Raw genomic sequence first — 26429 nt, 5'->3', positions numbered from 1 at the left:
ACATTGTTGACAACCATTCACCGTAATGAAATGCAAGACAGTGGCAAAGTTGATCGAGTGACTAATGAACGTATTCGAAAACCAGTGTCAGTGATTGATTATACACAAAACATGCGCTTGGTTGACAAGTGTGACATGCAGATTGGTTTTGTTGACTGTGTTCATAAGAGTTACAAGTGGTACATGAAACTTTTCTTCCATCTCATGGACATTTCAATGCTCAATGCATATAATATGTACCAAATAAAGACTGGCAACAGACCACTGTATGGTGAATTTTGTTTGTCTGTTGTCAGACAACTCATAATGAAGTACCAGGTAACAACACCTGCTATACAACATGGTCCTCGAATTCCTCAGGATATACCCAAGCATTTGAAGAGAGAAGGTGATCATTTCATAATACAGCTTCCTTCAACTCAGAAGAAATTTGCTCAGAAGAGATGCATTGTCTGTGCACAAACAAAACGACGGCAACAAAGACGCAAAGACACTCGGTTTATGTGTGAGGAATGTAAGGTGCCTCTGTGCATGGTGCCTTGTTTCAAGGAGTTCCACAAGCTCCAGCAGTTTTAAAACCATGTCCAGTGATTGTAAATATGTAAATATATGATAGAACATTAGTATTATACAATATTTGTGCATGTTTATTGTAATAAACAACAGTGGTAAACAATAATATGATAATAACTTTAGTGCGGTTATTGTGTTCAATACAGTGAGTTTATATATATACATTATATACAGTATTGGTCTCTCAGGCCCCAAATGTTAGTAGGAATAGAAAAAAATTGGAAAAGAAAAGAAAAAACAACTAAAACCACAAAATAATGTAATGCGCGTATGTGGAATTCGTCGATGTTGCCGCCACCACATCATTTTTGACAAACTTCTTGGCACTGTATCTCGGTAAGTACTGATCAGATTTTTTTTTTGTCTTATTACCTGTAAGAAAAAATAATTTTTTTTTTTTTCAAAATTTCTTGGACACTGGAGCACCACTTCAGATTTTGGCCTTGGACCCTGAAAGGGTTAATTCTGAAAGAATTTTTTTTTTTTTTTTTTTTCTTTTTTTCAAAATTTCTTGGACACTGGGGCATCCCTTCAGATTTTGGCCTTGGACCCTGAAAGGGTTAAAGGCAAGCTCTCTGGAATGGATTAATGCCATTACCTGAGGATCCACTGTAGTTATTCTCTATAAAATTTATTTTTTTTTAATATTTTTTGGGGTGTCTGAAATGGATTAATTGGATTTACATTATTTCTTATGGGAAACATTACTTCAGTTGTTGGCCATTTTGGATTTAGGCGAACCTTCTGGAACAGATTAATTATGAAAACCGGGGGTCTACTGTACCTATTTACTACTAGGTGAACATGGGCAGTGTAAGGACACATACCCAATGTTGGCACCCATGCTGGGGATTGACTTATGGACCCTCAGTGTGTGAGCTGAGTGCACTACCAACCAAGGCTCTGTATCACCGGAAGTTTTAAAAATTGTATGTAATAAATGTCACCTACTTTTGTAACAGTTATGTACATTTTGAACATGTTAGGTCATACACATGGAGTATCAAAGTTTTTTGTTCATACTCTATATTGTTTACTTATTCCATAGATTTCTGTCATAAGCTTTTTTTTTTTTTTGGAGGAAAAAGTTAAATAGCCTTATGGATCTTTATTGCATTGCAGTGGCTTTCTTTTGTTCCTACCAATGTTTTTATTACATGCAAAATATATTATCTGTGTACTGCATAATAAAAATGAAAATTTGAATTTTATTTATGTCCAGGGTGGTGGTGGTGATGGTGGAGAAACAAGCCAGTCAGAGTGGAGTGAGGATGATGATGGAGCAGCATCTGAACCATTACTCGATCAGGAAAGTACTGGATACACCACAGATGACCCAGCACTGGAGCAAGTGTCCATGATGAATGATGCTGGACTTACTGATGCTGAGGGTTAGTACTTACAACACTTTTTTTTTTTAAACATGGCCATCTCTAACCAAGGCAGGGTCCCCCCCCAAAAAAAAAGAAAAACTTTCACCATCATTCAGCACTTTCACCATCATTCAGCACTTTCACCATATGACTTTATTTGTATACTGTATTATTGTTATTATTATTATTATTATTACAGTGGAACCTCTACTTGCGAGTTTAATCCATTCCATGACCTTGCTCGCAACTGGATTTGCTCATTTGCAGAGTCAATTTTCCTCATTAAAATTATCTGAAATGCAATTAATCCGTTCCAGTGGAATTCTGTACTTCAATAATTTCGCAAATATCAACTCTACGGCTTATTTTTCTATCTCACTTCATCTAATATGACATAATAAACAATATAAATAACATAGAAACCTGATATATACTCTGAAATGAATGAAATATGTCATTCATGTAGTGGTATGGGCAGTGTCAGTGGTGGACGAGAGTTTGTCTGGAGACCGGGCAAAATACTTTATTTATTTATTTATTTATTTAAAAATTTGAGCACACATACAGAGGTACAAAAAATACAGATAAGAGCAGCATGCCAAAGCCACTTATACTATGCATAGCATTACGGGCTGGCTTAAAAATAACTTAAGATTAACTAAGCAATGATGAAATCAGTGATAAAACATTAATGTAAACAGATTACTATAAAGCACAAGTGAGTATTACAAAGACAGGTCATATGGTTGTATGCATTGTTGTACATTCAGTAGAATGGAGTATTCTGTTAGGTAGTGTATTTAAAAAATAACAAAGTTAGATTGGGTTTTAGGTTTAACATTTATGTGATATAATTGTGAGAAACATTTAAGATATACAATTTATAAGGTTCAGTTATTCAATATTTATTTGGTTTTGGGTGAGTAAGTGATCTTTGAGAAGAGACTTGAATTTATAAACAGGTAGTGTTTCTTTTATATTTACAGGTAATGAATTCCAGATTTTAGGGCCTTTTATGTGCATTGAGTTTTTGCATAGTGTGAGATGGACACGAGGAACATCAAAGAGTGATCTGTGCCTTGTGTTATGGGCATGTGTTCTGTTGAGGTTGGCAAGGAGATGTTTGAGCGGAGGGTTAATATCAGAGTTAAGTGTTCTATGTATGTAATAGGTGCAGTAATAAGTATGGATGTTTTGTATGGTGAGTAGGTTTAGTGTATTGAATATTGGTGGAGTGTGCTGCCTATAGTGAGAATTTGTTATCATTCTAACTGCAGCCTTCTGTTGGGTAATTAGTGGTCTGAGATGGTTACTTGTTGTTGAGCCCCATGCACAAATTCCATAGGTGAGATAGGGGTAAATAAGAGAGTGATATAGGGCCAGGAGGGCTGACTGTGGAGCATAGTACCGTATCTTCGATAGTATGCCTACAGTCTTGGAAATTTTCTTAGAAATTTGTTGTATATGTGTATGAAATTTGAGTCTATTATCAAGGTGGATTCCTAAGAATTTTCCCTCTGTTAGCTTTGTGATAGGTGATCCGTTTATCATTATGTTAAGAGGGACATCTGTAGCTCTGTTACCAAACTGAATGAAGTAGGTTTTGTCAATGTTTAGTGTAAGTTTGTTAGTCCTCATCCAGGTAGATATTTTCTGTAATTCGGTATTTACAGTATTGGCTAGCGTGACTGGGCTCGGGTGGGAGAAGACGTATGTAGTGTCATCTGCAAATAGTGTGGGTTTGAGTAATTGCGAAGCATTTGGTAGGTCATTTATGTATAGGAGAAAGAGAAGAGGGCCAAGGACACTTCCCTGTGGGACACCAACTGTAATTGGTTGTGCAGAAGAGTTTGCCCCATTTGCATACACATATTGGCTTCTGTTGCTGAGGTATGACTTGAGGTAGTTGAGGGAGTGCCCTCTTATACCATAGTGTGACAATTTTACGTGGAGCAAGTCATGGTTAACTGTATCAAAAGCTTTACGTAAGTCAATGAAGATCCCCAGTGGGACTTCTTTTCTCTCTATTGCAGTGTATATATGTTCTAGCATGTGTATAATAGCATCATTAGTATTTTTATTTGGCCTGAATCCAAATTGGCAGGGGTTGAGTATGTTTTGGGAGATAAGGTAGGAGTAGATTCGTTTATGAATTAATTTTTCGAAGATTTTTGAGAGAGGGTGTAAGTTGGATATTGGCCTATAGTTATTCAACTCTGTTTGGTCTCCTCCTTTGTGGATCGGGGTGACCCTTGCTATTTTGAGTACTGTAGGGAAGGTGGAGGATTCAATGGATTTGTTAAAGAGTGTTGCAATGATTGGTGATAGCACTTGTGACACTTTTTTGTATATAAAGGGTGGTAAGGTATTTAAATCTCCTGCCTTGTTTTTTAGTGTGTTGATAATAAGGGAGACTTCGTATGGGTTAGTCGGAGCTAGGAACAGTGTGTTCAGGTAGTTGCCGGTGAGGTAGTCATTTGGTGGGGTATCTGAGCTTGGGATTTTATTGGCAAGGTTTTGTCCTATAGTGGAGAAGAAGTCATTGAGTCTGTTTGCTGTTTCTGTTGGTGGGAGTTGGGGTTCATCTGATTTTGCTAATTTTATTTCGCTATTTCGTGATATCTTTTTTGTTCCTAGAATTTCTGATAGGGTTTTCCAGGTCTTTTTTATATCACCTCGTAAGTTGGATAATCTGTTCTCATAATACAATTTTTTTGCCCTTCTTTTCAGGCTGGTTAGGATTGACGAGTAACGTTTTGTTTGGTCTCTGGTTATGTGACCCATTCTGTACTGTTTTTCATATTGGTGTTTTGTATTTATGGATTTGAGAATGCTGGGTGTTAACCAGGGACTGTTCAGTCTCTTAGCTGTCATCTGTTTAGTTTTTTTAGGGCAGTGCTTGTTATAGAGGTATTGGGTCTTTTTTAGAAAATTATTAATACATTCGTCAATATCTGTATAGATTTCTAGCTCAGTGTGTTACGTTGGCAAGTTTAGTCCCTTATTACTTTGATAGTAAGGTTCTCACTACATGTTCTAGTGTGGGGTAGCTTTTACTTAATGGTCTTATTTGTCTAGGGGTAATACTTACATCATGGCTGATCATCCTGAGTGTCTCTGATACCCTTTCACCAGCCCTCTTCACAGGTTATGTAAACTACTACTATAAAAATATAACTGTATTCTCAATAGATATGTACAGAATATACAATTACAGCCTCACATTTTCAAAACAAAATCTACACACTGCATAGCTGTTCTCCCACATGGTGTATCTCAACAACTTTAGTCCTCTCTCTCCTTGACATAACTCTGGGCTAACCAGTGTTTTGACACACTTTAGTCACCCTGGGTATGGTGGTCACAACTTAAATTATAAAAACTCACCCCTGGAGCACACATAATGCCCCAAAAGATAGAAGAAGGACCCAGAGATCCTGCCAGGTTGAAGGTCAGCCACAGAGAGAGGGAGTCAGTGAGAGGGAGAGAGAGAAAGAGGCTAAGCTCCTCCCACCAAAACAAAAGACTGTTGCCAAGCACAATTCTCCAGTTACCACAATTCTACCACACCTTAATTTTACTTTTACAAAAAACTACTTATTTGCCAAGAAATACAACTTTATAAACTACTTATTTAAATTGTGTGTTTTATGTGTCTATAGTATAACCTATTATATTGAGAAAAATAGGCTTGACCCAGCTGCCTCTCAGTCATAAGGTTGATCAGTCCTTCTGACATTTAGAGCAAAGTCCCCATCAATTCAATATAATTAGGTATTCCAGAGTAACTGTTACTTATAAATACATGTTGGGTCCTATAGCCCCATAACACCCCCACCTCCAGACGAAGTCTCACAAAAGCTAGCTGTGTCCCTCAGGATACGGCTAGTAAAAAGTATATTGCTTAAGTCTGAAGGCGGTAAACAAGACTACTAGAAATGCTACATATTTCCCAGCACCATAACTACTCTTCACTTTACTGTTATTTACAACAGATTGCAGAATTTTTTAGAAAAGCATTTTAACCATACCCATATACTCAAGTGTGTAACTATTTACAATTTTAGTGACTTTTAAACAATACACATTACAATGCAAAATTTTGCACACAATGCCCACTGTGAAAGCCCGCACCAACAGGCCTGTGCCTCTGCTACGGTAATCCAGCAAGCAACTGGTACTCCAGGGTGGCATCTTCCTGATCAGGAGACGAGAGTAGAGCCAAACCCAGAGCAGTCAGGTGTACACCAGGCAGGAAACTTCACAAAACATGTCAAGGTGTCTCTCACTTGGTGGCCGAACCAAACAGTGAGACTTCCAGTCAACACTCACGATCCTTAACATGGTCAGGCACTCAAGCCCATCTTCCGAGGTCCCACTCCACACAGATCCTCCAAACTTATGAAGAGGAGGCTGACATAGAACATGGAGGGGTCCAAGGGACCACAAAGGCAAATCGTCGGGCCGTTTTGTATATAGAGCACACCAAGACACAACATCACATACCTTCCTGAACGTCTCATGTTACCGAAGGTTGTCAACCACTGCCTCAACTCACATTTACGTACACCCTGACCCTCGTCACACTTTTGGCTCTGACTCGACTCCTTCACAGTCAGATGGCTGGTAGAGAGTACTCAGGCTCGCCGAGAGTTCACCACTGCAAAAACAACAAGGTCAGCACATGACAAACACTATGTACAAAGTACGCACCATGCATCTACATGAAACATCTAGAGAGAGCATCAGCAACCACATTCTCTGAGCCTTTTATATATTTAACTTCCAAATTAAAAGGCTGTAGGAACAAAGCCCATTTTAAGAGTCTGATTTTAGTCACTATACACAGGAACAGGATGAAGAGATCCTGAGACATGTACAAATGCTGAATAGCCAGCCCCAAAATGAAAATTTTCTTTCCTGTGGTAAAATGTTGACATTTAAATTTAGAAGGTTGCTCGTTGATAGTAACAGTTCTGCAACCTCTCGCAGTGCAACAACAAACACCAAAGACATCTCTTTGCACCCAGGTTGGATACATCAAGTTTACACAAAAACCATCACGTTCCATCTCACACACAAATTTTAAGCACACAATGAACACAATTTGCATTACACACATTAAAATGGTACTGGAACACAGGCCATGGAAATCACATCTTCCATGTTTTAGCTTATTTAAAATGTTTGCATCTTTTAGTGCATAAGTATCAATCTTTCTAATTCTGTAAACCTTAGTTGTTAAACGTACTCTGTGGTAGTCAGTGTTTATGCCCAGGGTGCCATCTAATTTGGGAACCATGAAGCATGGGAATGCCCACTGACTCTCACTAAGCACTACAAACTGGTGTTGGAAGAATTTCACTTCTTCCTCCATCTCCAATTTTTCATACAGATTTTTCCCACACAAAAATTGTTGAATTGGCTCAGTTTCCTTAACAATTTCCTCATGGAGTTTCAATTTTTCCCCATTACTGACATCCCAAACTTTTATAAAGTTCCAAGGTGGCTGAGCCAACTCTCCAACATTTTTCTCATTAAACCCAAGCATGCATTTCCCAAAATCTTTTACACACATGTTATTTCTTAAATACGCTTTTGGTATTTCATACAGATTATTGTTTTGCAGCCCTTTACATTCCATTAAAACATTGGTCTCTCTGAATTTTTGACAGAACTTCAAACCCATTGACCGGTTACTGTGTACATTATACTCATTCTTTTTCTGCTCAGGGGTATGGGTTTTATATCTAACCCCTGGGAACTTCCCCCACAACATGTTCAGCTCACAGCAACTTGCCATACAGATTTTCACATGAATTGGCTCCAGTATCAGCACTTCCTCTCCAGCCTCCAGAGTATCATGGTCCACATTATGGTCCCACATCATCATCCTGGTCTGGTTGATGGGCACGTTCACTGGTACCATCCACCTCATACGAGCCAAACAGTATCTGAAACTGAGAAAAAGCTCCGAGGGGGGAGCATCACCATCCTCCCCAAGCCAATAGCTCAGAGATTCCAGAGTGCTTCCCCACTCAGCAAATACAAAGAAAGGGATCCTCTCATCCCAGTTGTTAGTATTGTCTATACCATAGGCTTGCATCATTGTCTTGAGGGTTTGATGTAATTTCTCTATTTCCCCTTGAGATGGAGAGTGATACACAGTTGAACACTGAGGCTCTACTTTTAGTCCCTTCAAAACATTTCTAAAAGACTTTGAGGTAAAGTTAGATCCTTGATCTGTTTGTGCTGCTTGAAGAAAACCAACATGAAAAAAGAACTTCATCAAAACCCTTAAGACTACATGAGCAGTTATCTTATGCAGAGGGACTGCTTCCAGGTACCTGGTAGTGGAGCAAATTATTGTTAGTAAATAATTATTTCCCATTCTGGTCCTTGGGAGTGGGCCAACGACATCCACTACCAGCTTGCTGAAGGGTTCACCTGGTGCTGAAATCGGCTGAAGGGGAACAGGTTTAATACTTCGACTAGGTTTCCCTATAATTTGAAAGGCATGATAGGTCTCAATATGCTCTCTGACAGTCTCCCACAGCTGAGACCAGAAGAAATGCCTGGAAACCTTGGACATCACCACCTGGGGACAAAGCCCTTGTTCTCCTTCCATCGATACTGCAAACAGAGGTGAATTCTTTATAAGAGTTTCCTCCCTGAAATGAAAACACTTATTTAACTGTAAAATCTCTTCCTCAGCAACAGCGACATTTTCCTGCACAGAAATTAATTGCACCCTAGCAGGTGCAGCCTCTCTCACACTATTTAACTGATCCATTCTCCAATCATGCTCAGCTCTGGCTGGAACATCCTTTTCTTCAGTTGACTGCAGTTCAACATCAGAAAGCAGAGTTACCAAACTTAAGCCCTCACCATCCTCATGAGAAATATCATGAAGACTGTTGGTAGCATGATCATGAGCCATACTTCTCATGGTGGAACCATCAGGGAGAAGGTCTGGCAGGGTTTTCCTAGCCATTTCCTCCCAACATTTGGGATTTGGTTTCCCCCAAACTAGTTGTTCCTCACTGTCTAACAGACCCATAACATTATTCCCTAATAAGAGGTCGACCCCTTTGAAGGGAATTTCATCTGAGATACCTACAGGGAGATAGCCAACTTGGTATGCAGATTCTACCCATAATTTGTGTACAGGTGTCCTTATGGTTGAACCCGTAATACCCTTCAACAATATATCTACCCCAGTATAGGTATCCTTAGACACTGGTAGCACTCCAGCACGTAGCAAAGAGTAGGTGCTACATCCATCTCTCAAGGACAATATGTTCTCAACTCTGCCTACATTCTTTTGCAAACCAACTGTGGACCTACTAGAAAATATACACATCCTGGGGTCTAGATCCAAAGGTTCCTCCTCACCTTGCCTTGAAGACCTAATGCAGGCAACTGGATGTATCTCTGCAGTTAGAGTCCTCTGGGGTGGTTCCTCCCTTTCCTGATCTCGCCGCCTTGACCAGCAAAACTTTTGTGTGTGTCCAGTTTTGTTACAGTAGTAACAGGCATAACTCTTAAAGGTATTTTTACCATTTGGTGTAGGACTGGTACTGTTTACTCGAGGACCTGAAACATTATCTGATTGTCTAGGTAAACTTTGAACTCCAGCTGACTTACCTTTTCCTTCTATTTTAGAGGGCACCTCAGCCTTCATTTGTCCCTGAAAATTCTTGTCCCACTTACCTTTATGACCATAGGACTTGGAATAAGGTTTAGAATGAGTGGGGAAATTTTCAGAAGCAGCATGACTGTTTTTACTTACCAATTCCCTGCGAGCCAAGAATCGGTCACCTAGATCCAGTGCTTCTGAAAGATTATCTGGGTTTTTGTCCTCCAAATATTCTCTGAGGTCAACAGGGATTGTATTGTACAATTCCTCATGAACCATCAGATCTACTAATTTGTTATAGTCTTTATTAACTCCTTTAGAACAAACCCATTTCTTAAAAAGGAACAGTTTCTCATTCCCAAACTCAGTTAAGGTCTGCCCATCCTGAAATTTTTGATTCCTGAACTTTTGTCTATATTTCTCAGGTATCATTTGGTATGCAAGCAATACTTCCTCTTTAATCTTATCATAATCAGAAAAATCTTGCCCCTCCAGAGTCTCTACTCTCTGGAATCCTTTACCCACAAGTTGTGTGCGAACTAGGGTAGCCCACTTCTGTTTGGGCCATCCTTGCTCCAAAGCAGTCTTCTCAAAAAAAGAAAAATATCTATCTGGGTCACTCTCTGTAAACTTAGGGACAAAATTTGCAGCTTTAGTTATGTTAAAGTACTGCTCAGGCTCTTGTTCTGAACCTCCTAACCTTTGACGTTCTTCCTCCTTAGCTTTCATTAATTTCATTTCAGCCTCTAGTACAGCTAATTTCAGTCTCATTCTCTCCATTTCCATATCACCTGGAGTAGGTGATCCCTCATGTTCACTGTTAACAGGCATGTTTACTGATGAATTATTACCTTCTTCCCTGAAGCCTAAAAAATCTGAAGACTCATCTTCTGACATAGTTTTATCTTTAAACACTTGCTTCCCTCTTACAGTATCAGTGGACAAAGTTTTCCCACAGGCACATAAAATAACACAAATTGAATGTAAACTATGCACATAGCACTTACCATAACCACAACAAAAATGTGTTACTTAACCTTTCTCCCACCTTAGGAGAAAAACAACCTGTAAACTAATATATGAAAACAACACTTCCACTGACACCACCTTGGTAAATCTTCTACCAGAAACATGCAACTGTTATTACCCCATACCAGCACATATAGTTCAAAGAATGTTTTGAGTTATTTTAGCAGTCAAATAACTCTCCCGGACAGGCCCCCATGTTACGTTGGTTGTCCCTTATTACTTTGATAGTAAGGTTCTCACTACATGTTCTAGTGTGGGGTAGCTTTTACTTAATGGTCTTATTTGTCTAGGGGTAATACTTACATCATGGCTGATCATCCTGAGTGTCTCTGATACCCTTTCACCAGCCCTCTTCACAGGTTATGTAAACTACTACTATAAAAATATAACTGTATTCTCAATAGATATGTACAGAATATACAATTACAGCCTCACATTTTCAAAACAAAATCTACACACTGCATAGCTGTTCTCCCACATGGTGTATCTCAACAACTTTAGTCCTCTCTCTCCTTGACATAACTCTGGGCTAACCAGTGTTTTGACACACTTTAGTCACCCTGGGTATGGTGGTCACAACTTAAATTATAAAAACTCACCCCTGGAGCACACATAATGCCCCAAAAGATAGAAGAAGGACCCAGAGATCCTGCCAGGTTGAAGGTCAGCCACAGAGAGAGTGAGTCAGTGAGAGGGAGAGAGAGAAAGAGGCTAAGCTCCTCCCACCAAAACAAAAGACTGTTGCCAAGCACAATTCTCCAGTTACCACAATTCTACCACACCTTAATTTTACTTTTACAAAAAACTACTTATTTGAAATACAACTTTATAAACTACTTATTTAAATTGTGTGTTTATGTGTCTATAGTATAACCTATTATATTGAGAAAAATAGGCTTGACCCAGCTGCCTCTCAGTCATAAGGTTGATCAGTCCTTCTGACATTTAGAGCAAAGTCCCCATCAATTCAATATAATTAGGTATTCCAGAGTAACTGTTACTTATAAATACATGTTGGGTCCTATAGCCCCATAACAGAATGAGCTAAGGTAGTTTTTTTTTTTTTTTAAGCTAAAATAAAGGAGACAATATAAAAGGGACTAATACAAATAAAGTGATGATCAAATAATGGAGCTTGGGAATATGATAGTAGGTAGTACTATAAAGGTAATTCTTTAAAGTTAGAATTATAGTATAACATAATAATATAAAAGGGACTAATATAAGTTGTGGTGAACAATAAAGTGGTAATCAAATAAATGAGCTTTGGAATATAATGGCAAAATTGTGAACTTATTCTACTTTAGCACCTGAGAATAGCACCTTGATTATTTTAACAATTGTGAATATATAAACTAGGGTAGTTATATAAAGCTAAAATAAAGGAGAAAATATATAAGGGACTAAAATTAAGTAATGGTAAACAAAGTTAAATGGACAGGTGGTCACTATGAAATAATATTGGTTTAGGAGTAAGATCTGATTTGTAATATTAAATAAATTGAGCAGTTTATTGCACAATAAAAGTAAAAAAAATGAGGTAGTTGGTACTAGCTAGCAAAAGATAGTTTTGGTACTTGCAAAAAAGTAATTGGAATATACACTAATTGCATACACAATGAAAAGTGACTAAAAAAACAAGTAGTGATAAACAAAATTAAATGGACAGGTAAGAATAATGAATATTATTAATTTGGAGTAAGATTTGACTTGTAATTTAAAATTATGAGCAATTAATAGCAGTAAGAAAGAAGTACAGTGGACCCCCGGTTAACGATTTTAATCCGTGCAAGAGGGCTCATCGTTATGCGAAATAATCGTTATGCGAATTAATTTTCCCCATAAGAAATAATGGAAATAAAATTAATCCGTGCAAGACGCCCAAAAGTATGAAAAAAAATTTTTTTTACCACATGAAATGTTAATTTTAATACACACAAACTGAAAAAGGCATGCACAATTACATGACACTTACTTTTATTGAAGATCTGGTGATGATTGATGGGATGGGAGGAGGGGAGAGCATTATCTTCTTACTGTTTAGAAGGGGAATCCCCTTCCATTAGGACTTGAGGTAGCAAGTCCTTTTCTGGGGTTACTTCCCTTCTTCTTTTAATGCCACTAGGACCAGCTTCAGAGTCACTGGACCTCTGTCGCACAACAAATCTGTCCATAGAGCTCTGTACCTCCCGTTTCTTCAAGACTTTCCTAAAATGGGCCATAACATTGTCATTGAAATAGTCACAAGCACGGCTTGCAACAGCTGTGTCAGGGTGATTTTCATCTATAAAGGTTTGCAGTTCAAACCACTCTGCACACATTTCCTTAATCTTTGAAGTAGGCACAATGGATTCCACAACTGGCATAGGCTTCTCAGGGTTAGCCCCAAACCCTTCAAAATCTTTCTTAATTTCCATACTAATTCTCACCCTTTTTACCACAGGGTTGGCACTAGAAGCTTTCTTGGGGCCCATGGTCACTTATTTTCCAGAAACACCACCGAAAACACTGTAATAATACGAAATATTCCGAGTGTATGCTTGGATGTTACCGCGGAGGCTGGCTGGTAAACAATGGGACGGCCGGCACATGTGAGGGCACATTGGACGCGTCTCGGACGAAAATCGGTATGCGGGTTTTTAATCGGTATGCGGGGCAAAAATTTTGCGATAAAAGTAATCGTTATGCGGAAAAATCGCTATGCGATGCCATCGTTATGCGGGGGTCCACTGTATAGAGTATTGGAGGTATTTCATTAGCTAGTGATGAAAAATAATAAAAATAATAATGTACAATATAATAGTAACGTACACTATATGCACCACACGTATATATGTATTAAGGGCACTTATCTAATCTGTTAAAGAAATGTCAGCTTTTCTAAGGAAGGTAGAGAAATCGTGTTCGTTTGAGATAGTATATTGTTGTCCTGTTGATGTTTTCCTTACTAGTATTTTCCCATCTCACGTGAAACACTGATGTATTTTGTTTTCCTGTTTAAGTTTTCTCAGCCTGAACAGAAGGTTTTGACGTTGTTTTGTTAGACACTCATTTATGTACACTCCATTTTTCATTGTAATTGCTGATTTAATTAGGTCCTTCCTTTTATCGTATGAATGAAGTCGGATCATTATACTGTGTTTACTTCCTGGTTTTCCTAGCAAACGTGTTTCTTTGATTTCATTGTTTTGCACGATGACTTGTACGTGGTTCTGTATTATCCTGATAGCAGTTTCTTTGCACTGTGCTTGTGTTATGTCACTAGGAATGTGTGGACTGTTTATTATTACTGCATCAGACAACTTATCTTGTTCAGTTTTGTCGTCTTGGAAATCAAGGTATTCATTTAGTCGAGTGTGCATGTTCTGATTCCAGTCCTTGATTGCTTCTTCAACCTTCATATTTATTGTTGTTATTTGCTCAGTGTGACTGGCTATAGCTGCTTTTAGAGTATTTTCTGTGTCAACACTTCCCGATGTAATCTTCTCTTCAAGGTTTTGGATCTTATTCTCGAGGTTGGTTATCTTGGATTCTCGTCGCTCGAGTGTTGCTTTGATATCTTTGATTTCATTTTCTAGAGCAACGATGTAGTCCTTGATATTGTCAGGAATAATCATACCTGAGTTATCATGGGTGAATCCTTTGAAGGGAGTGGAGTTGGAGGGGGAGTCAGCCATGTTTGTTGTTGTTGTTGTTGTTCCTTGGGTGGCGGCGGTGAGGGGGGGTGATGATACACTGGCGTCCTGCTGGGTAGACAAGTTGAGTTCTAGGGTCCTTGCTGTTATTCTTTTATTACTGGTGTTGTTTCTTCTGCGATATCCTTTCATAGTATCACTGAAGTAGATACTGTGTAGCAATGGAGGAGAAGGCTTGTTTTCTCGGAGCTTGGGTTAAGTGATTGTCTGGCAGCGGAGGCAGTGTTTGGGTTAGCAGGGCTGTCTTCCTTAGATCTTCTAATTTTGTCAAGATTTGGGTTACATTCTTAGTATTCTTGGGTCATGTTGTGGTCTACGTGGGTTCATGTAGTTGAACTTTCACTTAGGCCATCACAAGTTTTGTTGAGCGATGTTTTTTTGAGAAAGAAGAGCTGGTAGGATACCGTTGCTGCCGCTGCCGCCGCTTCAGGATTACAAGTCATGAATAATTTCGCTAATATCATCTATACTGCTTATTTATATATCACAGTTCATCTAATATGACATAACAAACAATATGAATAATATTGAAACATAATACGTATATACTTTAGAATGAATAAAATATGTCATTATGTAACAGGTGGAGGCGGCCACAACCGCTCCCTCTTTGTTGTGGTAAACACTGCCATCTAGTGATGACCTTTCGAAGCATCTATTATTATAATTATTATATGTAGTACATTATTATTATATATGTATTATTGTTATACACATTATATTATTATTATGATTATTGTATTATATTATTATACTATTATTGTTATATGTATTATTATTATGCATATTATTATTATTATTATTATTATTATTATTATTATTATTATTATTATCATTATTATTATATAAATAATTTGTAATTTTTATTCACACAAAAAATATAAGATTTACTGTTATTCCTTATTGCAATAATTGTATAAATATGCCAACCCATTCACGACTTCATATTGGAATGCACAGTTTACTCTGAAACAGCCAAGCAATGGACCATTTCTCCTAGGTTGAGCTCTGTTTCAAGGTACTTTTCGTACTTTTCATATCTGTTTCTGTAATATATCTCCATTCTATCAAATGAGACCAAAAAAACGAGAATACAACCATAAAAACCATTCAAAATTACCGCAAAGGGGTAGCTAATTGCTGAGAAGTGAACTCCATTATTTATGCTTAGATTTCTTTCATTTTTGGTGTATGTTAAGAAGCATCTTTCCATCATACATTGCCCAAGTTTCAATAAGATAGTCCAACAAACAAATGAGATACAATTCCTGAGATCAAGAGCAAGAGTCCCTCACCAGTTTCAAGGAACCTGCCTTGAGGTCTGCTCACTTGTGGAAATTTTGCTCGTGTATGGAAGCAAAAAATCGACCCATCAACTGCTCATATTTGGAAAAACTCACACGTGGACACGCTCGCATGTAGAGGTTCCACTGTATTATTATTATTATTATTATTATTATTATTATTATTATTATTATTATTATTATTATTATTATTATTATTATTATTATTATTATTACTGTGAAACCTCCATAAAAGGGATTAATAATGAAAAAGGGGTGTCTGCTTTAACCCTTCAGGGTCCACAGGCCCTCTCAGAGACTTGTTCTCAGGGTCCCCCAAATTTAAAAAAAAAAAAAAAAAAAAGAATTTCTTATGAAAAGATAGAGAATCTTTTCCCGATCATAATTACACCAAAAGTATGAAATTTGATGGAAAACTTACGGAATTATGCTCTCGTGAATTTAGCAGTCTCGACAATGTTTATGCATTGGCGATTTTACCCACTTTGATCCCTATTTTCGGCCAATTCCAATGTACTAGTCGACAAAAATCATAACTATTTCGATAGAACTCCATTTTTTTCTATCGAATCAGTACAAGAAACCACCAATTTACCGATTTCAACTATCCAATACAGTGGTCAGAATTTAGCAATTTTGCCAATTTCACACAAATTTCAAAAGATGCCAATTTCCAAATAGGGTCCAGAATAAACAACAAGAAAGACATTCCTGGCACTAAAATAACATTTCCTCTGTTCATTAGTCACATCTCCAGGCTCCTCTTACATTTCTTTTGCTTTCCACTTTGAATTTTTATTCTCACAAAAGAATAAGAATTACTGTTATGCAGACTACTGCATTAGTGTAGAAATGGTATAAATAATATTGGCACACTTGCGAAAGAATATTATACTCACCAGTTGACGTATATTGAACGCTTAGCATGATTTGTTTACTTTTAAACTTTGGTAAAAATCGAACATTTCTGCTACTTTGAGCTCAATTTCAAGGTACTTTTCATTGTAAAACCAGTCAAAATTATCTCAATTTCTGTAATGTGTCTTCCATTCTATACAATGAGACCAGGAAAACTAGAATACAACAATAAATACCATACGAAAATATAGTGCAAAATCGCTGTTTTAATCCAAAAACATGGTCAAATTTATTTTTTTCTCATTACGCACTGTGTGCTGCAGGATTTTTTTTTATACTGCACACACTGACCACATAGACCCATTCTTTCATATGTAGGCCTAACAGCTTTCTCTCACTAGATATGAAGGCGCTAGAATTTATGCGTATTAGTACGTCATGGACACTGGCGCGTAAGCCGTACTAGTACGGCCAAAACCCTGAAAGGGTTTACAAAAATGTATTACAGTGGAACCTCTACTTACAAGTTTAATCCGTTCCATAACCTTGCTCACAACTGGATTTGCTTGTTCGCAGAGTCAATTTTCCTCATTTAAATTACAGTGGACCCCCAGTATTCGATATTAATCCATTCCTGAGAGCTCATCGAATACCAAAAATATCGAAAAGTGAATCAATTTTCCCCATAAGAAATAATGGAAATCAAATTAATCCGTGCAAAACACCCAAAAGTATGAAAAAAAAAAATTTACCAAATGAAATATTAAGTTTAATGCAATAGAATAATTACAATAACAACAATAACAATAGAATAATAACAATAGAATAATTGACACTTACCTTTAATGAAGATCTGGTGATGATTGATGGGATGGGAGGAGGGGAGAGTGTCGAAGTTGTTACTGTTTAGAAGGGGAATCCCCTTCCATTAGGACTTGAGGTAGCAAGTCCTTTTCCGGGGTTACTTCCTTTCTTTTAATGCCACTAGGACCAGCTTGAGAGTCACTGGACTTCTGTCGCACAACATATCTGTCCATTGAGGCCCTGTACCTCTCAATTCAAATTCAAATTCAAATTCAAAATTCAAAGTTTATTCTCGATAAGGATTACAATGCTGAGCTTACAGAATTTGGTTACTGTGTGGTTTACATGTAGTAAAATAATAATTACAGAGTGTACCACTAGAACACCTAGCATGGCTAGGCATTTTGGGCAGACTTAGATTAAATCTTAAGTTTAAAATATTACAAAATTATGAGGTAAGTTGGTATTATGGCTATGTGACTAAATACTAGTTTGTGAGTTTAGCAATGTGAATGCTTTTGTTTTGGCACTATACATAGTTTCAGTATTGTAATATCACAGGCCAACTTATGACTAGTTAAGATTCATTATTTTGAGATTGGGATTGATATTTCTGTTTATGGTCAAATGGGTGAGTGAGTGTAAGTGTTAACCACCAGGTGGTATTCGTGTAATTAGTTGACAGGGTGTATCAGGGAGATAAGATGTTTTCTGATTTTAGTTTTGAAGGTGATGAATGTGTCTGCAGTTTTAGAATTTTCAGGTAGGGTGTTCCAGATTTTAGGGCCTTTGACATACATTGAATTTTTGTAAAGGTTTAGTCGGACATGGGGAATGTCATAGAGATGTTTGTGTCTGGTGTTATGCCTGTGGGTTCTGTCACAACTATCAAGAAAGCATTTTAGGTCAAGGTTAATATTGGAATTTAAGGTCCTGTAGTTGTAGATTGCACAGTAGTAAGTGTGGATGTACTGAACAGGGAGTAAGTTTAGATCTATGAAGAGTGGGGGGTGTGTTGCCAGGGATGGGATTTAGTGATTATTCTTACTGCGGCTGTTTGTTGGGTTATTATTGGCTTTAGGTGTGTTGCTGCAGTTGAACCCCAAGCACATATAGCATAGGTGAGGTATGGATATATAAGTGAATGGTATAGTGTGAGAAGGGCAGTTTGCGGCGCGTAGTATCGTATCTTGGAGAGAATCCCAACCATTTTGGATACTTTTTTGGTTATGTGTTGGATATGGGTGCTGAAGTTCAGGTTGTTGTCGAGGTATAGGCCTAGGAATTTGCCCTCATTATGCCTGGCAATTAGAATGTTGTCGATCTTAATGTTAATTTGCGCATCTCCTGCTCTGCTACTTGGAGTTTACCTGGAGAGAGTTCCGGGGGTCAACGCCCCCGCGGCCCAGTCTGTGACCAGGCCTCCTGGTGGATCAGAGCCTGATCAACCAGGCTGTTACTGCTGGCTGCACACAAACCAACGTACGAGCCACAGCCCGGCTGGTCAGGAACCGACTTTAGGTGCTTGTCCAGTGCCAGCTTGAAGACTGCCAGGGGTCTGTTGGTAATCCCCTTTATGCTGGGAGGCAGTTGAACAGTCTCAGGCCCCTGACACTTATTGTATGGTCTCTTAATGTGCTAGTGACACCCCTGCTTTTCATTGGGGGGATGTTGCATCGTCTGCCAAGTCTTTTGCTTTCGTAGTGAGTGATTTTCGTGTGCAAGTTCGGTACTTGTCCCTCTAGGATTTTCCAGGTGTATATAATCATGTATCTCTCCCGCCTGCGTTCCAGGGAATACAGATTTAGGAACCTCAAGCGCTCCCAGTAATTGAGGTGTTTTATCTCCGTTATGCATGCCGTGAAGGTTCTCTGTACATTTTCTAGGTCAGCAATTTCACCTGCCTTGAAAGGTGCTGTTAGTGTGCAGCAATATTCCAGCCTAGATAGAACAAGTGACTTGAAGAGTGTCATCATTGGCTTGGCCTCCCTAGTTTTGAAGGTTCTCATTATCCATCCTGTCATTTTTCTAGCAGATGCAATTGATACAATGTTATGGTCCTTGAAGGTGAGATCCTCCGACATGATCACTCCCAGGTCTTTGACGTTGGTGTTTCACTCTATTTTGTGGCCAGAATATGTTTTGTACTCTGATGAAGATTTAATTTCCTCGTGTTTACCATATCTGAGTAATTGAAATTTCTCATCGTTGAACTTCATATTGTTTTCTGCAGCCCACTGAAAGATTTGGTTGATGTCCGCGTGAAGCCTTGCAGTGTCTGCAATGGAAGACACTGTCATGCAGATTCGGGTGTCATCTGCAAAGGAAGACACGGTGCTGTGGCTGACATCCTTGTCTATGTCGGATATGAGGATGAGGAACAAGATGGGAGCGAGTACTGTGCCTTGTGGAACAGAGCTTTTCACCGTAGCTGCCTCGGACTTTACTCTGTTGAAGACTACTCTCTGTGTTCTGTTAGTGAGGAAATTATAGATCCATTGACCGACTTTTCCTGTTATTCCTTTAGCACGCATTTTGTGCGCTATTATGCCATGGTCACACTTGTCAAAGGGTTTTGCAAAGTCTGTATGTATTACATCTGCATTCTTTTTGTCTTCTAGTGCATCTAGGACCTTGTCGTAGTGATCCAATAGTTGAGACAGACAGGAGTGACCTGTTCTAAACCCATGTTGCCCTGGGTTGTGTAACTGATGGGTTTCTAGATGTAGTAGGTTTTGTCAGTGTTAAGCGTAAGGTTATTGGCTGTCATCCAAGTCGATATTTTGATCAGCTTCTCATTAACAATGGTGTTGAGGGTGGCAAGATTAGGGTGAGAGATGACATAATTTGTGTCGTCAGCAAAGAGAATGGGGTTCAGGCGTTGAGATACGTTTGGAAGATCATTGATGTATATGAGGAAGAGCAGGGGACCAAGGACACTTCCCTGCGGAACTCCAGTATCAAGTGGCTGTGTTGTTGATGCTGTGTCTTTAATGGTGACATACTGATACCTATTAGTAAGGTAAGATTTGAAATATGCAAGCACATGGCCTCTTATACCATAATGGTCAAGTTTGTGGAGTAGGATGCTTTGGTCTACTGTGTCAAAAGCTTTTCTTAGGTCAATAAAAATTCCTAGTGGATATTCCTTATTTTCCAATGCTGTGTAAAGCAGATCTAGCATTTTTATGATTGCATCGTTAGTACTTTTATTTTTCCTGAATCCAAATTGGCAGGGGTTGAGTATGTTTTGTGCCGTTATAAATTAATATAGTCTCCTGTGCATGAGTTTCTCAAAGATTTTGGATAGCAATGGTAAGTTTGGTATTGGCCTATAGTTGTTTAAATCTGTAGGGTCACCACCTTTATGTATTGGTGTAACCCTTGCCGTCTTGAGTAGTTTCAGGAAGGTGCTAGTTTCTAGTGACTTGTTAAAAAGTAATGAGATAGCATGCGAGAGGACATGGGCCGCTCTCTTCTACAATAATGGTGGGACATGAGACAGATTCCCTGAGTTATTTTTAAGTGACTTATAATCTCGGTGACTTCCGTGGGCTCAGTTGGAGCAAGATAGAAGGAATTTGGGAAATTCCCATCTAGGTAGTCCCTGGCATGGGCATTGGTACGTGGGATTTTATTGGCGAGATTAGAACCTATGGTTGAGAAGAGGTTGTTTATCTTGTTAGCTGTGTCAGTGGGATGCAGTGGTGTTTCATTAGGTTTAGTTAGGACAATATTCTTGTTTTTTTTCAGTTTGTGGGTCCCTAGAACCTGAGAGAGTGTTTTCCAGGTCTTTTTTATATCTCCTCTTGTGTCAGTGAATCTACTGGAGTAGTATTGTTGTTTGGCTTTCTTTATTACTTTGGTGAGGACTGATGAATAGTGTTTAAGAATATCTTTGTGTATTAAGCCCTGTCTATATTGCTTTTCATATTGGTGTTTCTTATCAATGGATTTCAGAATGGTGCTGGTTAGCCATGGGCAACCAAGCCGTTTGTTTGTGATTTGTTTCGTTTTTATAGGACAATGTTTGTTGTATAGTCTAAGTAATTTGTTAAGAAAAATGTCTGTCCAGTCATCAATACCATTGGCCTTGGAGAATTCTGTAGGCCAGTCAACAGTCTCTAGGTCAGCTGTGAACTTCCTTATTGAGGCCTCATCATGGAGTCTAAATGAAACTTTGTTGTATTCAAGTGGTGGTTTACTAATGTTTGTCAAGAGGAAGGTAGGGTAGTGGTTTGTAGTGCTATCTGTGATTATCCCTGCTTTAAGGGGGGCTAGTATATTGGTCCATATGTGGTCTATTATGGTTGCACTTGTTTCAGTGAGCCTGGTTGGTTTAGTTATTGTTGGTATGAGAAGTGTGTTGTTCATATTGTTGATGAAATCAGTTACAGGCTGATCATCTAGTAGGCCAAGGTTGATGTTGAAGTCTCCAGCTAAGAGAAGGTGGTGCTTATTCATTTGTCTGTTTGTTATTAGTGCCTTTAATTTCTCACTGAAATTTGGGATGTTTGTGTGGGGTATCTGGTAAATGGCACCGATTGTTATAGACATCTTAAGGTTTTTTTTTACAGTAAAATTAGCAAAAATGTATTCCCCATATTCATCACTAAAGCAAGTGGTGCTAATACAAGATAATTGGTTAGAGTAATAGATTGCAATACCACCCCCAACTTGGTATGGTCTGCAGTTGTGGATTGCTGTGTATCCTGGTAGAGGGTAGATATCTATTGTGTTCCTTTATGACTTTTCTAAGGTGATTCACAACATTGTCGGTGTAATAGTCACCAGCACGGCTTGTAATACCTGTGTTAGGGTGATTGTCATTAAAATAGATTTGCACTTTAAGCCACATTGCACACATTTCCGTAATCTTTGAAGTAGGCAACTTCTTCAATTTCTCTATCCCCTCCTCCGAAGCAGTTTCCTCAGATCTGGCCTCTTGCTGTTGAAGATGATCTAGCAGCTCATCAGTGGCTAGTTCATCATTGTCCTCCTCCACCAACTCTTCCACATCCTCCCCACTAACCTCCAACCCCAAGGACTTCCGCAATGCCACAATGGATTCCTCAACTGGCATAGGATTCCCAGGGTTAGCCTCAAACCCTTCAAAATCCCTTTTGTCTACACATTCTGGCCAAAGTTTTTTCCAAGCAGAGTTCAAGGTCCTCATAGTCACTCCCTCCCAAGCCGTACCTATAAGGTTTATACAATTGAGGATATTAAAGTGATCCTTCCAAAACTCTTTTAGAGTCAGTTGAGTTTCTGTGGTCACTACAAAGCACTTTTGAAACATAGCTTTTGTGTACAGTTTCTTGAAGTTGGAAATGACCTGCTGGTCCATGGGCTGCAGGAGAGGAGTGGTATTAGGAGGCAAAAACTTCACCTTAATGAAGCTCATGTCCCCAGAAAGTCGCTCTGCCAAGTCTGAAGGATGACCAGGGGCTTTGTCTAATACCAGGAAGCACTTAAGGTCTAATTTCTTTTCAATTAGGTAATTTTTTACAGGGGGGGCAAATGCATGGTGTAACTAGTCATAGAAAAAGTCCCTAGTGACCCATGCCTTACTGTTTGCCCTCCACAGCACACATAAATTAGCCTTGAGGACATTTTTTTTCCTGAACACTCTGGGAGTTTCAGAGTGATACACCAATAAAGGCTTCACTTTGCAATCACCACTAGCATTGGCACACATCAACAGAGTAAGCCTGTCTTCCATAGGCTTATGTCCTGGGAGTGCCTTTTCCTCCTGAGTAATGTAGGTCCTGCTTGGCATTTTCTTCCAAAACAGGCCTGTTTCATCGCAATTAAACACTTGTTCAGGTTTAAATTCTTCACTGCCTATGTACTCCTTGAAATCATGCACATAATTTTCAGCTGCTTTTTGGTCCGAACTGGCAGCCTCACCATGCCTAATCACACTATGTATGCCACTACAATTCTTAAATCTTTTAAACCAACCTTTGCTGGCCTTAAATTCACTCACATCACCACTAGTTGCAGGCAATTTCTTTACCAAATCGTCATGCAACTGCCTAGCCTTTTCACAAATGATCGCATGAGAGATGCTATCTCCTGCTATCTGTTTTTCATTTATCCACACCAATAACAGTCTCTCAACATTTTCTAACACTTGCGGTCGCTGTTTCATAATCACAGTTGCACCTTTTGCAAGAACAGACATTCTATTGTGGCAATGTTTAGCTCTCCAAGAACTCTGTCAAGCTGTTCTGGTAACAGCTTGACAAAGTTTCTGAAGAGTGCAATGTTGCTACAATAAAATCTCACATTAGTTGCAGTTGTGTCCTTTTACCTAACTCTCTTATTGTGCATATAATTGCAGTTAACTGCATATGAAATCCTACTTAATATTCTGTGTGTAATTCTTAAGCAGTCTTTAAGCATTAGGCTTAATTTGCCCAAAATGCATTGCATACTAGTGGCCTTCTTTGTATCTTACTATTTTATTACTTGTGAACTACATTATGTGTACTGCATAAAATGAAATAAAAATTTGAATAAAGATATAATTTCTTGCATAAACATTGCTGAGAATCCCAGAACACTGCTTGCAAAATTTTCATCATGTCATTTCTTCAACAATAATTTGGTTGTGAAGTCTAGACATTTATATTTTGTATGGTAAGCCTAGTAAAAACCTAACATAACCTAACCTAGATTTAGATAATCTAACCTAAGTTAGATTACATTGGGCTAGGATTTATAAGTTACAAAATAAAAAAAAAATCCCCTTGATCCAAAATATAATGTATCCATTTTATGTTTTAAAATTTACCCTGAAAACTCAAGCAGCTAAAGTAAATACTGAGTAAACCCCCACAACTCTTAACAATTCCTCACAAACAACAATGTTGCAAAATCCATTAGGCTGTAAACTATAAATTATCAGGCAAGAAAGACACATGATAATACACAGAAAATCTTAGAGACTAGTCCCCAATCTGCACATGAAAATCACTCTCTACAAAAGTAAAAGACTCAGCAAGCAGTGCAACATCCCCCCAATGAAAAACAGGGGTGCCATGAGTACGCTAAGAGACAACACAATAAATGTCAGGGGCTCAAGATTGTTCAACTGCCTCACAGCATATATACGTACAGGGGATTACCAGTAGACCTCTGGCTGTATTCAAGAGGGAGCTGGACAGGCACCTAAACTCATTACCTGACCGGCCAGGTTGTGGCTCATATGTCAGTTTGTGTGTGGCCAGTAGTAACAGCCTGGTTCATCAGGCCCTGATCCACTGCAATGCATGGTCACAGACTGGGCTGTGGAGGCATTGACCCCTAGAATACTCTCCAGGTATACTCCAGGTAAACTGTATGGATCACCTAAGGTAAATATTAATCATTACAATTACTTTAATCACAAAGCATTAAGATAAGACAAGGTGTATACATAACTAAAAAACAACACACTTGTGTGGCATTAGTTGATGTATTCATCATCACTGTTGACCTTCAGCAACAGATGGCAACACTTGTTGGAACACTAGAAAGAAGGAACACTGCAGCAGCAGGCCTACTGACCCATGCAAGGCAGGTCCAAGTCATCTCTCAAATTTAAATCAATGGCCCACCTAGTCAGGTCAGGTCACATCCACTTTAGGAAAGCATGGCATCAGACTTGTTAGCACAAGCTAGTCAGGTCCAACTCACACCCACTCATGTATTTATCCAACCTGTTTTGAAAATTGTACAATGTCTTAGTTTCTCTGACGGTATTCAGGAGTTTGTTCCACTCATCCACAACATAACTCTGCTACCAAACCAGTGCTTTCCTGTATCCTCTCTGAATTTGAATTTTTCCAACTTAAAACCATTGCTTCGAGTCCTGTGTTAGCTAGATATTTTTAGCATACTATTTACATTCTCTTTATTTATTCCTATTTTCGATTTATACATCTCAGTCATCTTTCTTTCTTTCAACACACCGGCCGTATCCCACCGAGGCGGGGTGGCCCAAAAGAAAAAACCAAAGTTTCTCCTTTTACATTTAGTAATATATACAGGAGAAGGGGTTACTAGCCCCTTGCTCCCGGCATTTTAGTCGCCTCTTACAACACGCATGGCTTACGGAGGAAGAATTCTGTTCCACTTCCCCATGGAGGTAAGAAGAAATAAACAAGAACAAGAACTAGAAAGAAAATAGAAGAAAACCCAGAGGGGTGTGTGTATATAGCTTGTACATGTATGTGAAGTGTAACCTAAGTGTAAGTAGAAGTAGCAAGACATACCTGAAATCTTGCATGTGTATGAGACAATAAAAAGACACCAGCAATCCTACCATCATGTAAAACAATTACAGGCTTTCGTTTTACACTCACTTGGCAGGACGGTAGTACCTCCCTGGGCGGTTGCTGTCTACCAACCTACTACCTAGGACATCTCAGTCATATCCCCCCTAATTCTACGCCTTTCAAGAGAGTGCAGATTCAGGGCCCTCAGTGTATCCTCATAGGGAAGATTTCTGATACATGGGATCAACTTTGTCATCCTCCTTTGTACATTTTCCAGTTAATTTATATCAATTCTGTAGTACAGTGACCCGAACTGTGCATCATTTAATCTAAATAGGCCTAACCAAAGATATATAGAGTTGAAGAACAACCTGAGGACTCCTATTATTTATACTCCTTGATATGAAGCCAAGGATTCTATTCTCTTTATTGCAAACACTTATGCACTGTTGTCTTGATTTTAGATTACTGCTAACCAGAACTCCTAAATCCTTTTCGCACTCAGTAATATTAAGATCTATATTATTTAGTTTATATGTGGATTGGTTATTCTCTTGTCCAATGTTTAGAACTTTGCATTTGTCTATATTAAACTGCATCTACCACTTCTCCGACCACTGCATCAGTCTATTCAAATCTTCCTGGAGTTCTCTGTTGTTCTCATTAGAATGAATTAGGTGACCTATTTTGCTGTCATCACCAAACTTGCTTATGTTGCTGTTTATTCCCTCATCAGTGTCGTTTATATAAATTGTAAACAACAAAGGGGCCCAACACTGACCCCTGTGGAACACTACTCGTGATGTGCCCCCACTCAGATTTCTCTCTGTTGATGCAAACTCTCTGCTGTCTATCTGTTAACCACGCCTCTACCCAGGAAAAAATTTTCC

General features: G+C 38.7%; 1 protein-coding gene across 12 annotated transcripts in view; it reads left to right on the top strand.

Moving 5' to 3' along the window:
• LOC128698394 (adenylate cyclase type 1) overlaps positions 1 to 26429 on the top strand; it is a 1819232-nt gene that overhangs the window by 1760770 nt on the left and 32033 nt on the right. For all 12 annotated transcript variants that reach the window (XM_070085014.1, XM_070085006.1, XM_070085009.1 and 9 more), the window contains one exon: positions 1796 to 1964. In XM_070085014.1, coding sequence (XP_069941115.1) covers positions 1796 to 1964 — 169 coding nt within the window. The remainder of the gene's footprint in view (positions 1 to 1795; positions 1965 to 26429) is intronic.

This window comes from Cherax quadricarinatus, chromosome 14 (assembly GCF_038502225.1).
Source record: "Cherax quadricarinatus isolate ZL_2023a chromosome 14, ASM3850222v1, whole genome shotgun sequence".
NCBI classification, from domain to species: Eukaryota; Metazoa; Arthropoda; class Malacostraca; order Decapoda; family Parastacidae; genus Cherax; species Cherax quadricarinatus.
This window is presented reverse-complemented; position numbering and strand designations above follow the sequence as displayed.